Source organism: Lepisma saccharinum, chromosome 28 (assembly GCF_977018435.1).
Source record: "Lepisma saccharinum chromosome 28, izLepSacc3.1, whole genome shotgun sequence".
NCBI classification, from domain to species: Eukaryota; Metazoa; Arthropoda; class Insecta; order Zygentoma; family Lepismatidae; genus Lepisma; species Lepisma saccharinum.
Genome location: NC_139256.1, coordinates 6387812 through 6401298, shown reverse-complemented (window position 1 = coordinate 6401298; position 13487 = coordinate 6387812). Strand labels below are relative to the sequence as shown.

Genomic DNA, 13487 nt, shown 5'->3' with positions numbered 1-13487 from the left:
CCGGTTATTAAGAAGTGTCCGCTATTCAGAAAAAAGTGTAGGATGTTACACAATAGGATAAGCATATTACATTACGTACTTTACGAACATAATGCCCCCCACCTACATTTAAGGAACAAAATACTGTACTACATACGGTAAATTTAAATTTACTAAAGTATCCCTACATAGCCTACATTAAAAATTTCAAAAAAGAAAATACAGTACACGTAGTGTAATCCTTTGCTAAATTACAGCATTCAAAATGCTCTTTCATTTTCAATCGGCTCTAACTATTTCTAGCCAGACCCAGATTGTCCAAAATAATCACCTATATTTTTCTGAAAAGTTAAAGTTCTTTACAATTGTCTTTTCAATATGTGTTTCAAGTTCAGATGCTAAACTGAGTCCTTCAAATTTTCCTTTAAAGTCAGTCGTTTGCGTTTCTGCGACATCGTAGCAGAAGTGACACCAGGGGCTTTCGCACCCCTTAATTTTCTTCCGCACCCCCGACAGCACCCACTACGTTCAACTGAAAACACTAAACCCTAGAGTGTCATTATGTCATGTCCTCATATCGAGTGTCGAATGTTAGGTACTGAAGTAAGACCGTTATTATTGTATACATCAGGCAAGCATTGAAAGAGTTGCCCATATACAGGGTGTATCAAAAGTCCCATTACCCCCCTTTGAATTGTAGACAAACCTGCAAAATGTTATTTTAACGGCATGCGTATGATGAGAGGATGGTATACCATTAAATCAGACCAATGACCACTATTTAATCTAGAGGATCTGTGTGCACACCGCCATTTTCATGGCACAGTATTATTTGTCTCAAGGTGCGATGTGAAAACCTCCGTAACATAAGATGTCAGATCTGGGTATCGGGGTGGCCATTTTAAGAGAATTCCTCAATTATGTGGTCAGAGCAGGGACGGCGACAGGGGTGGGCACGGGTGGGCAAGCGCCCACCCAAAAATTCCTGTGCCCACCCGATTGCCCACCCAATCAAATTCACTAAGTACATATACTTAGAGATATGTGAATGTTCCAATAAATAAGTGTATTCTGGTGTTCATCACATGTACTAATGAATATTATCTATACTAGAAATGTTCACATATCATCATCAAGCCAAGTCGTCTTTGAAAAATACATAAATTATCGGGTATGGTGATCAGTCTCTATGAATTCCTTGTGTCCAAAATCACATTCTACAAAATGTAAACTATTTGTTACCTCAGTGCATGTTTTTGATTGATTGATTGATTTGTTGTTTTAAGTCCACTTTATGCACAGTAAGGCTAATTGGAACTGGACCTACAGTTTAAAGTGGGATCCGAACCACTATGTGCCTCCACCGGGTATCGAACCCGGGATACCTTGATTACAAGGCGACGATGCTCAGTGCATGTGTTACTTCTCCCGCATGAGTAACAAAGACTTACTTCAGAAAACTTAACTAACAGATTTTTCAATATTACTTGATTATTACTTTTGGGCGATATTTTGTCAAAATAGCCTCTCATAAGCCTGGGGATACTTTACGCAGAATGAACAAAGAATTGGTTTCTCCGCGTGTGTGTGTTTGCATTCCCAATAAGACATTAATTTTAATCCAAATATCCAGTGGCGGTGGTTAGGAGGAGCAAGGGTGTAGATCCCCCTCCCTTGTTGCACCCGCACTATGGCTTAATGCTTCGACCTTTCTACCAAGAAAGTGAACTGTCCCCAAGTTTTGGTACCCGATACCCATTACTGCAAACATTCAGATATGATGAAAATAATATGATCAGGAACATGCATTTAAATTACGAAAAAGTAGTTTAATCCTTCACCATTGTCTACCATCACAATTTCTATCACTGTCGCCTAATATGTATAAAGTGGAGTAGGTACGTGCCTTGTATTTTTGCACTTGAAGGACAAAATGTGACGCAACCAATTCACATTTATTTTACTACATTGACATGAAGGAAAGAATGTGATTACTGATTAGAATGTGTGGCTGCACACGCACAAACACTTACCTTGGAATAATTGTGTCCATCGGTGACAGAAAAGTGGAAAAAAGGCTAGAATAGATTAGAAAAGGAAGAGGAAAGACTCCAAACAGACATACACATACATGTAATGTGTGTGTGCATGGTAGTTAAGAGAAACATTTGAAGAATGGAACGAGAGAAAGTGAAAGGTAGAAAGAGGTAACAAGCTGAGAAAGAAAGATGATATAAAAAGGCATTAGGGAGTAAAATAGAAGAGATGAAAAGGAAAGGAAAAAGAAGTGAAGGGAAATCGGGAGTGTAAGAGAGAAGGGGAAACATATGCATGTATGTGCCTTACATGTGTGTGTATATATATATATATATATATATATATATATATATATATAAATAATGGCCTAATATTTATACCTGCCCACCCTAATCTATCAATATACAGCTTCTGCCCACCCGGTCGAAAATTTCTGGCGCCGCCCCTGGTTCAGAGAGAAACGAATTGGACGAGGATCGCCAAATTTACCAGCACCTTTAAAATGGCCACCCCGAAGTCCAAATCTGACATCTTGTGATAATGCGCTATGGGGGCGCATCAAAGTCGCCCATAATCGTTATCAGACAACTGAGGAACTTCTAAGAAGCTATTCGCAGTGAGTTTGCTTCCTTCACGCCAGCCAAGTTACGGAGGATTTCACATCGCACCTGGAGACGAATAATACTGTGCCATGAAAATGGAGGTGTGCACACAGAGTAAATGGTGGCCATTGGTCTGATTTAAAGGTATGCCATTCTCTCATCATACGCATGCTGTTAAAATAACATTTTGCAGGTTTGTCTACAATTCAAAGGGGGGGGGGTAATGGGACTTTTGGTACACCCTGTATATAATTTTATGTATTGGCGGCAGCCTCCATAAAATCAGCGGTTGTTTTTTCTTTCTTCAGCATTGTTGTTATGAGTTTTTTCTTCTATTGTTCCTGGTCTGTTCGTGGTTTTTGATAATTGCCTATAACTTAATGTGAGTTATGTTTTCTTTTTTCTTTTTGCATTGTTGATAAACAGTTTATTTCCGCCTGCTTGTTCTTCTTCGCACTGGAGCAAGAATTTCAGCTGCTTTCAAGAAGGTATCATCAGGCCGTGCTCTGGAAATTATTTAATGCCAGTTGTAACGTGAAGGGTAGTTTTCTTGTTAACACGTTCTATGTAGTATTTGTTCCACGTAACATGCCTAGTAAACGTACCATTTCAGGCTTTTTAAAAAAAGCGCGGCAGAAGGGATTATAACGAAGACGAAGTTGCTGTGCACTTCGTTTTTTGTCTTGCAGTGACAGACTGAATGTACAATGTACTATGTATTTGGTACCTCCATTGGTAACATTGAAAAGGTTCAAAAATTGTGTTTTTAAAGGCAAGGATAATTTCATTTTTTATTTCACTACATATGTACTTCAATGAGACTGCAGCGTGTATCTGTATGTTTACACTGTACGACCACTTTCTTAGAGTATAAGACTTAATACATATCATCATGTAAGTCCAGGTTGAAGGCAAGGGGTGCACAGCCTGCCTGGAAAATGAATGTCAATCTAAAGTTATTATATTTCACACATACAATTTTATTTCAGTCAGTATTGTTAATCAGTGGCCGCGATGAGGGGTGCGGTTGCCCCCGCTTGCTATTTTTGCCCCGCACTATGTTATACTGTCCTTACCCCCCCTACCGTTTTGACACCTTGCTTCCCAGTTCTGAAAGGTTGCATGCGTGGTTCATGGTTTTCCTTATTTTCAGCATCGCACTCCCCTAAATTTCTTTCCGCACCCCCTCAGCACCTCTTGATGATTAATCCTGACGCCGCCGCTGAGTGACACACACTTATCAAGATAACCACAAAGAATACTGTCTACTGTCTGCACTTTAAAAAATAAATACGTTCAGTGTAACATGAAACAATACTGGCCATTGTTGTGTAGAATTCCAGGAATTGCGACCGTTTTCTTTCAGGTTGTCCGTTATTACGAAGTTTCATTTGCGTTGGTGAGGAAGTTTTCAGTGTCCGCGTCCGTTATTGAGAAGTAATATTGCCATTAAATCCCATGTATTTCTGCCGGGAATTTAAAAGTGTCCGTAATTTAGAAGTGTCCACTATTCAGAGGTGTCCATTAGGAGACGTTTTACTGTAATGGGTGCAGTTTAGACTCTTGCAACTTCTACATAAGTATTCTTCTTTTCTCCAATAAGATAATATTTTTGGTCAGGTATGTATGTACACAGTCCGACAAATAAGTAATGAGACAGTCTTTATCAAATGAAAGGGAAACAATATTTGAACAATGCCTGTTTATTACTCAAGGTACATCAATGCAGCAATTGGCACGGTTGACCAACGATTGCAACGAAAATTACAAGTCTTAATGTGGTATGGCTTGAAGATTGGACGTCGCAACCCGTTGCATATTCCTGTGTTCATCAAAAGTGCATAATTTCAGCAGCAGCTTCACTTTTGGGAACAGGAAATTATCACAGGGGGACAAATCTGAGAGTAGGGAGTATGATTCAACACAGTAACTTGTTTTTCGACTAGGAATACTTACACAACCATTGCTCGCTGGCACCGTGCATTATCGTGGAGCAGCAACCAAATTCCATAAATGCACAAGTCTAGGGGTGAAATGTCTGGAAACTTTTAAGACACATCCTGCTTTTTCTGCACAATGTGAAAGTCGCCATTTTCTTTAACACTACACAGCGCCACAATCGTCTTTGCGCATGAAAACAAAACTTGAAGATTTTCTCATTGTTATACAACAAACCTCATTGCAGATATTTAAAAAAATAATAAACCTGATAAGTTGTTTCCTCTATTATGATACACGCTGTATTCTTCTGTTCTTGTAGTAATGTGTATTTTCCATTCTTTGCAGCCGACGGGGTTCCTGGAGGTGTCCGTACCGTACTCCTTCATGGAGGAGGTGTACGTGGTCGTCCGGTGGGAAGTGGGGAACAAGTTCTGCATTCGGATCGTTGTTCCTGACGGATCTCTTATGCTACAGGTAAGTCAAATGTTCTGTACGCCAGTGTAGTAGCCATTTTGAATATGTATATTACAAGATTCAAGTGTGGCTGGCATTGGAAACCGCTGTCATCTACAAAATCAAAATCTCTTTCATCTTAGCCAAGAAGCAGCTCGACTGGAATAGAACATTAGATATTAATTAGGGAACCTTACTTTCTGACTTCCCCTCGTATATGTTTCACACATATAATGTAATTCCAGTTGCAGTAATGTTAATTATTAAGGGCGTTGCAGGAATATAACTTGAAATGGGGTGTTTTTTTTAGGGGACGACCATTTCAGTAAAACGGCTCTCCAACTCAGGACATCCTACTAATTGCCTCTGTGGAGATGAATTGACTTATGAAATAGTTATTAACTGCTAATCTAATCTAACCTAACCTACAAGCAAAAGATTGCCATATAATCAAAATATATTAGAGAAAAGAAGTAGTCGTTTTGTAATGAAGGGGTCCCGTGTTCGATAACCGGTGGAGGCAGATAGTGGCTCGGATTCCACATTCAACTGTAAGTCCAGTTCCTATTAATATATCTGTGCATAGAGTGGACTTTAAAACTAAAAAAGAGCTTCATATATTATTACTACTACTGTTATTATATTCATTAGGCTAGGATTGTTATGATCTAAAAATCACTAGAATATGCAAAATAAGAAATGCTCTTATAACCTAAAATTGTAAAAAATATGCACTATAATTTGAAAAATATATTCTTACAACATCAATATTTAACACATACTGAGATATTTTCACATACTATTGTTAGTTCATTTTCCTGAGTTGCTGGCCTCCCCGATGGCGCAGTGGTAGCGTCGTCGCCTTGTAATCAAGGGGTCCCGGGTTCGATTCCCGGTGGAGGCACATAGTGGTTCGGATCCCACTTTAAACTGTAGGTCCAGTCCCGATTAGCCTTACTGTGCATAAAGTGGACTTAAAGCAACAAATCAATCCAATCCAAATCCTGAGTTGCAATGTACAATGAATACTTTCTGTAAATTTACAAATAAAAATGATTGCCTATTGTCAGCCTTGTACTGAGAAAAGCTTATTTCTACTTTGGCCGACACAAGAGAGCATATTTAATGTAAACAAGGTAATTCGGTTCAAGTTCTGTAGTGTCGAGAGAAGAGATTTCTCCCAATAAAAGTTTTGCAATAGGGCAAAGCGAAAATATGCTGAATATGACCGAAAATCTTATCAAAATATGTTCTATCACGTAGAAATGGCCAAATATGTCCTTGAAAGGCACCTTTATTTAATTAGTTCCTTCATAATATGACTTTCTATATATTTAGGGAACACAATCACCCTTCCAGAAAAAATATGATAAGTCGTGAAAATCCTAGCCTTAATTATCATGAAGACATGAACACACTATTCAAACTGTAACAAACGTGTTTCCAATCTCTTGACGTCGTAGCCGTGTAATCAAGGGGTCCCGGAGGCACACAGTGGTTCGGATCCCACTTTAAACTGTAGGTCCAGTACCGATTAGCCTTACTGTGCATAAAGTGGACTTAAAACTCCAATTCAATCAATCAATCAATGAAACCCAATCTCTTGAGAATGGTGTTACGCTTTCTTTTGTTCCTCATATCACTTTGCCGGTGAGGCTCGTGTTTCCATGCGTGAATGTTGTTTGGCTTCCCTTTGTCAGCTTATTTGCTTTTCCTCGCATTCTGTTTCTTGCCCAACTGCTATTCCTGATCCAATTTGTGGCGTCAATTTAAGAGCGCCTGTCACAATGTTTGCTCAGCTTTCGTTCACGCGCGCTAATATATCTGTTACCTGTTTCGCGAAATTCTACAGGATATGTTCGTTCCTGCTGGGGTTTATTTGCTCTCCTGTCCAGATAACGGCAGGAACAGTGACCTCGTAATAAAACTTTGCCCCTGGCGTACGCAGTGGGGGACTGATGTGGCTGCAGCCCACGCCGAAATTTCAGAAAATCAGCATTTTCAAATAAAATATAAAGAACTCTTGTAAAACCAGCTGAAAGAGAAACAGAAAATAGGATATTTCAAGAGTAGAAGTTTCGGGATGCAGTAAGCAAAATACGTGGGTGACACTAAAAGTCTTTAGATGCGGCAACACTGATTGCAGCAATACATTGTCTCTAGGATATGTTGAAGTTAGTAGTCTGTGAAGTGTGATAATGCTGCAGAATGTATAGTTGTTAATTGTTGCCAGAAATTAGTCAATTATTGTCGTGTGTGTACAGTAAAATGGATTTAACACGGGAGCACTTCGGAGCATTGATTTTTTACGATTTTCGAGCAGGTTTAACGCAGCAGCAATGTTATGAAAGGCTCCGAAATGCATTTCAGGAGGAAGCCCCATGCCGTGCGTCTGTGTTTAATTGGTTTTTAGAATTTCGACGTGGACGTCAGAAACTCAGTGATGAATTACGTGATGGTCGTCCTGTGACAGCAACTTCTCAAGAAAACGTCGACAGAGTGCGTCGCATGATAGAGGAGGATAACCGGGTGACATATGCAGTTATTAGTGCAACACTGGGTATTGGTATGAGTCAGGTTCAAACGATCCTGCATGACCGCCTTGGTGTCAGGAAGCTCTGTGCCAGATGGATCCCACACCATCTTACTCAGGAGCAAAAGCAGGCACGGGTCACATGGTGCATGAAAATGCTGGACAAATTTAACCACGGACAATCAAATGCAGTGTATGACATCGTAACAGGTGACGAAACTTGGGTGTACTGTTATGAACCCGAGAGCAAACGACAGTCGACGCAGTGGATCTTCCCGGATGAAGACCCACCAACAAAAGTCAGGAAGGGACGAAGTGTTGGCAAACAAATGGTTGCCACTTTCTTCAGTCGGACGGGCCATATTGCAACAGTGCCGCTACAGGGACGTCGGACCGTTAATGCTGAATGGTACACTACGGTTTGTTAACCGGAGATCGTACGGAAAGTTCGTGAAAAACGCCCACGAAGTCGCATTATTGTGCATCAAGACAATGCGCGCAGCCATACAGCAGTACGAACAATTGAATTCCTCAAAGCCTCCAACATTGAAGAAATGACTCATCCTCCTTACAGTCCCGACCTCGCCCCTTGTGATTTCTTCCTGTTCCCTAAAATCAAAGATACATTACGAAGTTCTTCATTTCCTACTCCCGAGGAGGCAGTCACCGCCTTCGTTCAGTGCATTCAAGAGGTGCCTGCAGATGTGTGGTCCCAGTGCTTTCACACTTGGTTTGAGCGGATGAACAAGTGTATCAACTGTCATGGAGAATACTTTGAAAAATTATAGCATTCATACTTTTGGTCTCCAGTGTTTTACTTGCGCGTGTCTAAAAACTTTTAGTGTGACCTATCGTATCAAAAAGTGGTTCTTTAGAAACATCCTATCTCAGTGCTAAGGTAAAATTTGAAACCTTTCTGTCGACCAGTTCTCTAGATATTCGTGACCAAAGTTACCCAATAAGCTTACAGAGGCATGACAAGAAAAATGCTTAACTTTGGAACAAACCTTACGTTGCTATCCCGCTACCAGTTCGCACATTGTAATTTGAAAATAACAGTGTTTGACAGACATTGTGCACTTTATGTTCTTCCTCTTTAATTCAGAAGTCATCGCCGTGAGTGTGTTGCTCTGAACCATGCACATTCCTAGAAAGTAGAATCCACCTTTACAATTATAGCACCTCCCGGAAGAAAAACATTCTGCGTACGCCAGTGCCTGCGATTGCCTTGGAAATCTTAATGAGGTGGGAAGTAATGAAAACCAATGCATGCTGCCCTGTATTGAATGCATGCATGCTGTATTTGAATGCGCGAACTATGCCGCCGCCCGTAGCGGAGTGGTTAGCACAGCGCGCCACGAGGCCAGGGAGTCCCTGGTTCGAATTCCGGCCTGGGCTTTTGCGAGTGTCCGTTCAACAATTTCATCATATCATCACTCATCCTCATCCAAAAGTGGCGCAAAAGCGACGTAAAATGAACCAAATCAAACAACCGAACGCAATCTGAGAGTCTCTGATACTTTGTCTACACATAGAAAACTTAATGCATCAAATGTATTTGTGTATCGTTTTTAAAGGTTACTCCAAAATACATCATATGATGCAAGTATGTAAACAGAAAAGTAAATGCATCAGTTGGAACAAAAATGCATAAAGTAAACCAAATAAATCAAGTAAGCATTTGTTGTATAATCGAGAGTTATTCGTTTCCGCCGAACTTCGCGCTGACTTAAAGATTAGTTGTTTTTTTCAAGTTTCGTGATCTAAGGCCACCGGAATGCGTACTGGAAGGAGTACCCGTTGTGTCCAAGAAAGTTGAGTCATCTGGCAACAATAGATGGAAGACTATACTACAGGAGGTCTTGGAAAGATCGCTTCGCCGGCTTGCAGCAGACGACAATATGGGTGTCTGCGAGAACCAATCAGGTCCGCGAATGAGCAAGCCCGGTTGCCACAGCTTGCTCGCTGCACCCTTCTGGAAGGGTGAGTGACCTCTGCCTCTTGCTGCCTTGGCCAGTGTTGCCACATGAAGGGAAATTTCCCTTTTGCAGGGAAATTCGAACAGAAATTTTAGCCAAAAGGGAAAAGGGAATTTCGATGAAAAATGCCACAATTTCAGGGAAATTTTAAGACATACGACTACATTATTACAGTTAATGTTAAGTTCCACTTTCATATTCACATTTTCATTTTTTTTTCTGCTCCCTTGAATATAGCCTGTATCTATTTATATTTCTGTTAAGTACATCGCTTTTCTGCACCTTCGGATAATAGTAACGATGAGAATTAACGATTAAATGGATTCCTTACCAGGATCCAAACCTGGGGGGTCAGGAAGCGATGAAAGTGACATGTATGTGAAAAATTTATTTTTTTATTCACACGGACATGGACCAACAGAAATACTACTACTGCTGCTTCCACCACAACTAATAATAATAATAATAATAATTACAGCTACTGCTATACTACCACGCTACCACTAATAATACTTATTATTATTATTGTATGATTTGCTTAGGTGAAGGGAAAATTTGGTCCAAAAAGGGAGATTTTGCCCCTTGGAAAGGGAAATTGTGCCCTCATGTTGTGGCAACACTGACCTTGGCCTGTTTGTTCGGCTGAGAAGCAGACGACAGAAGGGTATCGGCAATAGTGTGCGAGCGACGTCTGCTGTTAGCCCGCGAAACGCTCTTTCTAAGGCCTCCTGCATTATAGTGTTGGGCGATAGCGTCCTGACGATATATCGTGATATTGAAAAAAATATCGTCCAGGCGATATCAACTAGACGATATATCGTCACGATATTTTGGTGATATATACCGTGTCGGCGATATATCGTCACGATATTTGGCGATATATATCGTGGAAACTATATATTGCCGATATCACGATACGAGAAAATATCGTATCGTCTGTGACTATTTTCTTGACGATATATCGCGATATCAAATTTCCGATATTGTCCATCCCTAAAGAAGACCATTCAATGAGTACAGACACTTTCTTCGCCTCATTTTGTAGGAAGGCAACAGGAGAATGCTACTTGGCTACATGTCAGATGTGTCCACGTGACTTAGTGTTAAAGGGTACTTTACAAAGACTCTTCACAGCAAACATGAGGACATATCACGTTTCACGGGCACGGGTGTTCACTAAATGAAACAGGATGACGTTGTGGAAAAAACAGTGGACTGTGCTTTGGAGGTTCTTAAGCACGATTTTGACACGTTCTTTTAGCCAAATATTATTTAAATGAAAACACGAATGTGTCCACATGAGAACTCGCAGCATTCACTTGATGCCTCTCGGGGCATGGGTAATTCTTCGTTCGTTGTTCAAATATAAAGAAACAGACGTATATTTTTACATCTTAGTAAGATAAATACTTATGTGTAATTTCAATTCTTTTCGTGAAATCATAACGTCTTGCAATTCAGATTAACAACTCTCTATCGCACCCACAAAAAACTCAATGCCACAACTAAAAACAAAACGTGGCAACAGGTCTTACAAGATATGTACATAAAGGTCAGTCACTATTCTGTGACATCATCAGTAACAGGTCTAAATATTAAATAAACACAGAAATTAAGTTAGAGATTAATAATAACAATAAATATTTCTGCAACGAGAAAGGGAAATAACAACAATAAATATGTGTACAATTGGAAAAGACGTGTCAATTTTGAGACCAGAAAGTGAACAGATTATCACAAACAAGCACGAGATAGACTGGAAGCTTTTTCAGATTTTTTTAAAAATTATTCTCAACTTCCTGTCAGTGCGGAGAAGCTATGCAATCGCTCAATCATTCATTTTTTTCAATATCACTTAAGACAACAACAGAAGACATTTTATTTAAAAATTTATTACGCGTTCAGGTTCCATTTTTTATATCAATACAGAAGGTTGTTTCACGTTGATGGTAACGATTTCGATCACCAGGGAGCAGCACGTAGGCATAGCACAGAGCAGCCAGAGCCAGTAGGACGAAAGTACTGTGTGTTGACTTGCAAAAATGATGGTTGGTGTGTGAGTGAGTGTTTATAATATGGCACCAAAAATTCCAGTCTTTTGGGAGGGGTACATCTGTGCCCTTTCCGACGTTGGTTATAGTTATAGCCAGATAATTAAACAGTGCCACATGAAAGCATTCCATGTGTCAAAGAAGGGCATCAATGCAGTGTTGAATCGCCATAGAGCTTGCACTGTACCTGTTGCTGGAACCAGTCAAAGTGGGCCTCGGACATATCGGAAGCCCAAGCGTTCCTCCGATGTTGTGCGGAAAGTTAGATCCTTGGTGCGATGTGAAAACCCTGCAACGCAAAGAGTGATTGCACAGGCAGTGCAATGTTTCCCTGCAACTGTAAATCGCATCATAGCCCAAGATTTACAACTTGTGCCGAAGCACAAGGCTCAAGTTCATAAGTTGCGTGCCTCACATGTCCAAGAGAGGAAGACCAACAGTCGGAAGCTCTACGAACGCCATCTGGCAGGGGACCGCTGGAAGTATGTGGTGTCCCTGGATGAAGCATGGGTGTATCTGTCGGGATGTGGTAATAAAAAAAAAAAGGGCCATCTACTATCGTCCACGTGATGCAAGAGGTCGATCTGAGTGGGTACGTGAATGTGCTGAAAGTTTTCCACGCGGGTTCATGGTTGTTGGTGGTTACTGCCATAACGGCAAACTTCCACTGCGCAGAGTGGAAAGAAAGGCTAAAATAAATTCAGCCTATTACCAGACGAATATTTTGGAGCCACTTTACAGACATGATATTCCTTCTATCTATGGCAGCGACACATCTCGTGTTGTCATCCACCAGGACAAGGCTTCCAGTCATACGGCAAAGTCCACACAGTCATACATGGATTGGATGGCACGTGAAACGGGCATTCATGCAATCCCCTTTATAGACATCCCTGTGAAATCCCCCGATGCCTCTTCCATGGATTTTTGTGGGTTTCCTTTGTTGAAACGAGCCTTGGGAAGCAGACGGCCCCGCACAATTGAGGGTCTTTGGAAAGCTTGTCAGGAGGAATATGATCGATCGTTTGGACCAATGTGTTCTTCAACACAGTCTCCTCCAATGGAAACTCCGCTGCAGGGCCATTGCTGCAAGATAAGGGGTATCACGTGGAGCACCACCGCTCGTAGCGTCTTGGTTTCTCTTAAGGTGAGGTGGGTTCTAACTTTGTTACCATGGACATGAAACGACCTTCTGTAGCTACATTAATCTCTGAGCCTCGTACTTCTGTTATTTGGATACTTTATAGTTTTGCTCGAAAACATCAGATTACAATATAAACAATCATGACCCTCACAATTATTTAGACGTCATACTATCATAAGACCAGAATGGACAAAAGGAAGTCAATAGTGTTTCGAAGATAGTGGACGATAGGAATCATCATGTTGGAACATATACAATTGCTTGTGTTGATAGTACCTGAACTCGACAACTTTGGCTAGAAATCGCAAAATTATGCGGTGTGAGCCAACCAACCAAATAACGACGGATTTTTCAGAAAAGTACCACTTCTTAATCCATGACAGCGTTCAGTCAGGCACTCAGGATTCAGGAAACAGAGCAGAGCACCCTTCATGATTCCACTACAGATGTACTGATGATTACATGATATCCAATTCTTCAGAGAACGTATCGACGGTCCATGTATTTCAACATGAGTAGTATGTTTTTGAAAAAGCAGATTCAAAATATGGACAAAATATATAATTTTCCGATGGTGCACCTCATTACACGTCCTGTGTGGTCGCGCCACTGGTTATATCAACAGCTTTTGTCCCTAAGCTGGGATTAGTTCACACCCATGTTTATAGGCATCTGCAAGCTGGTGATAACATTTCTCAATCTTTTTGTTTGGGTTGGTTGATTTCCGAATGCGGCGTCCTCTGGAAGCGAAGAGGGGTTCAGGGGGAT

At 40.7% G+C, this 13487-nt stretch overlaps 1 protein-coding gene across 1 annotated transcript in view; it reads left to right on the top strand.

The window, feature by feature from the left end:
* The window catches only part of LOC145981026 (C-Maf-inducing protein-like), a 266610-nt gene that overhangs the window by 110063 nt on the left and 143060 nt on the right, over nt 1-13487 (top strand). Inside the window, exon 2 of the mRNA XM_083114123.1 lies at nt 4905-5033. Coding sequence (XP_082970249.1) covers nt 4905-5033 — 129 coding nt within the window. The remainder of the gene's footprint in view (nt 1-4904; nt 5034-13487) is intronic.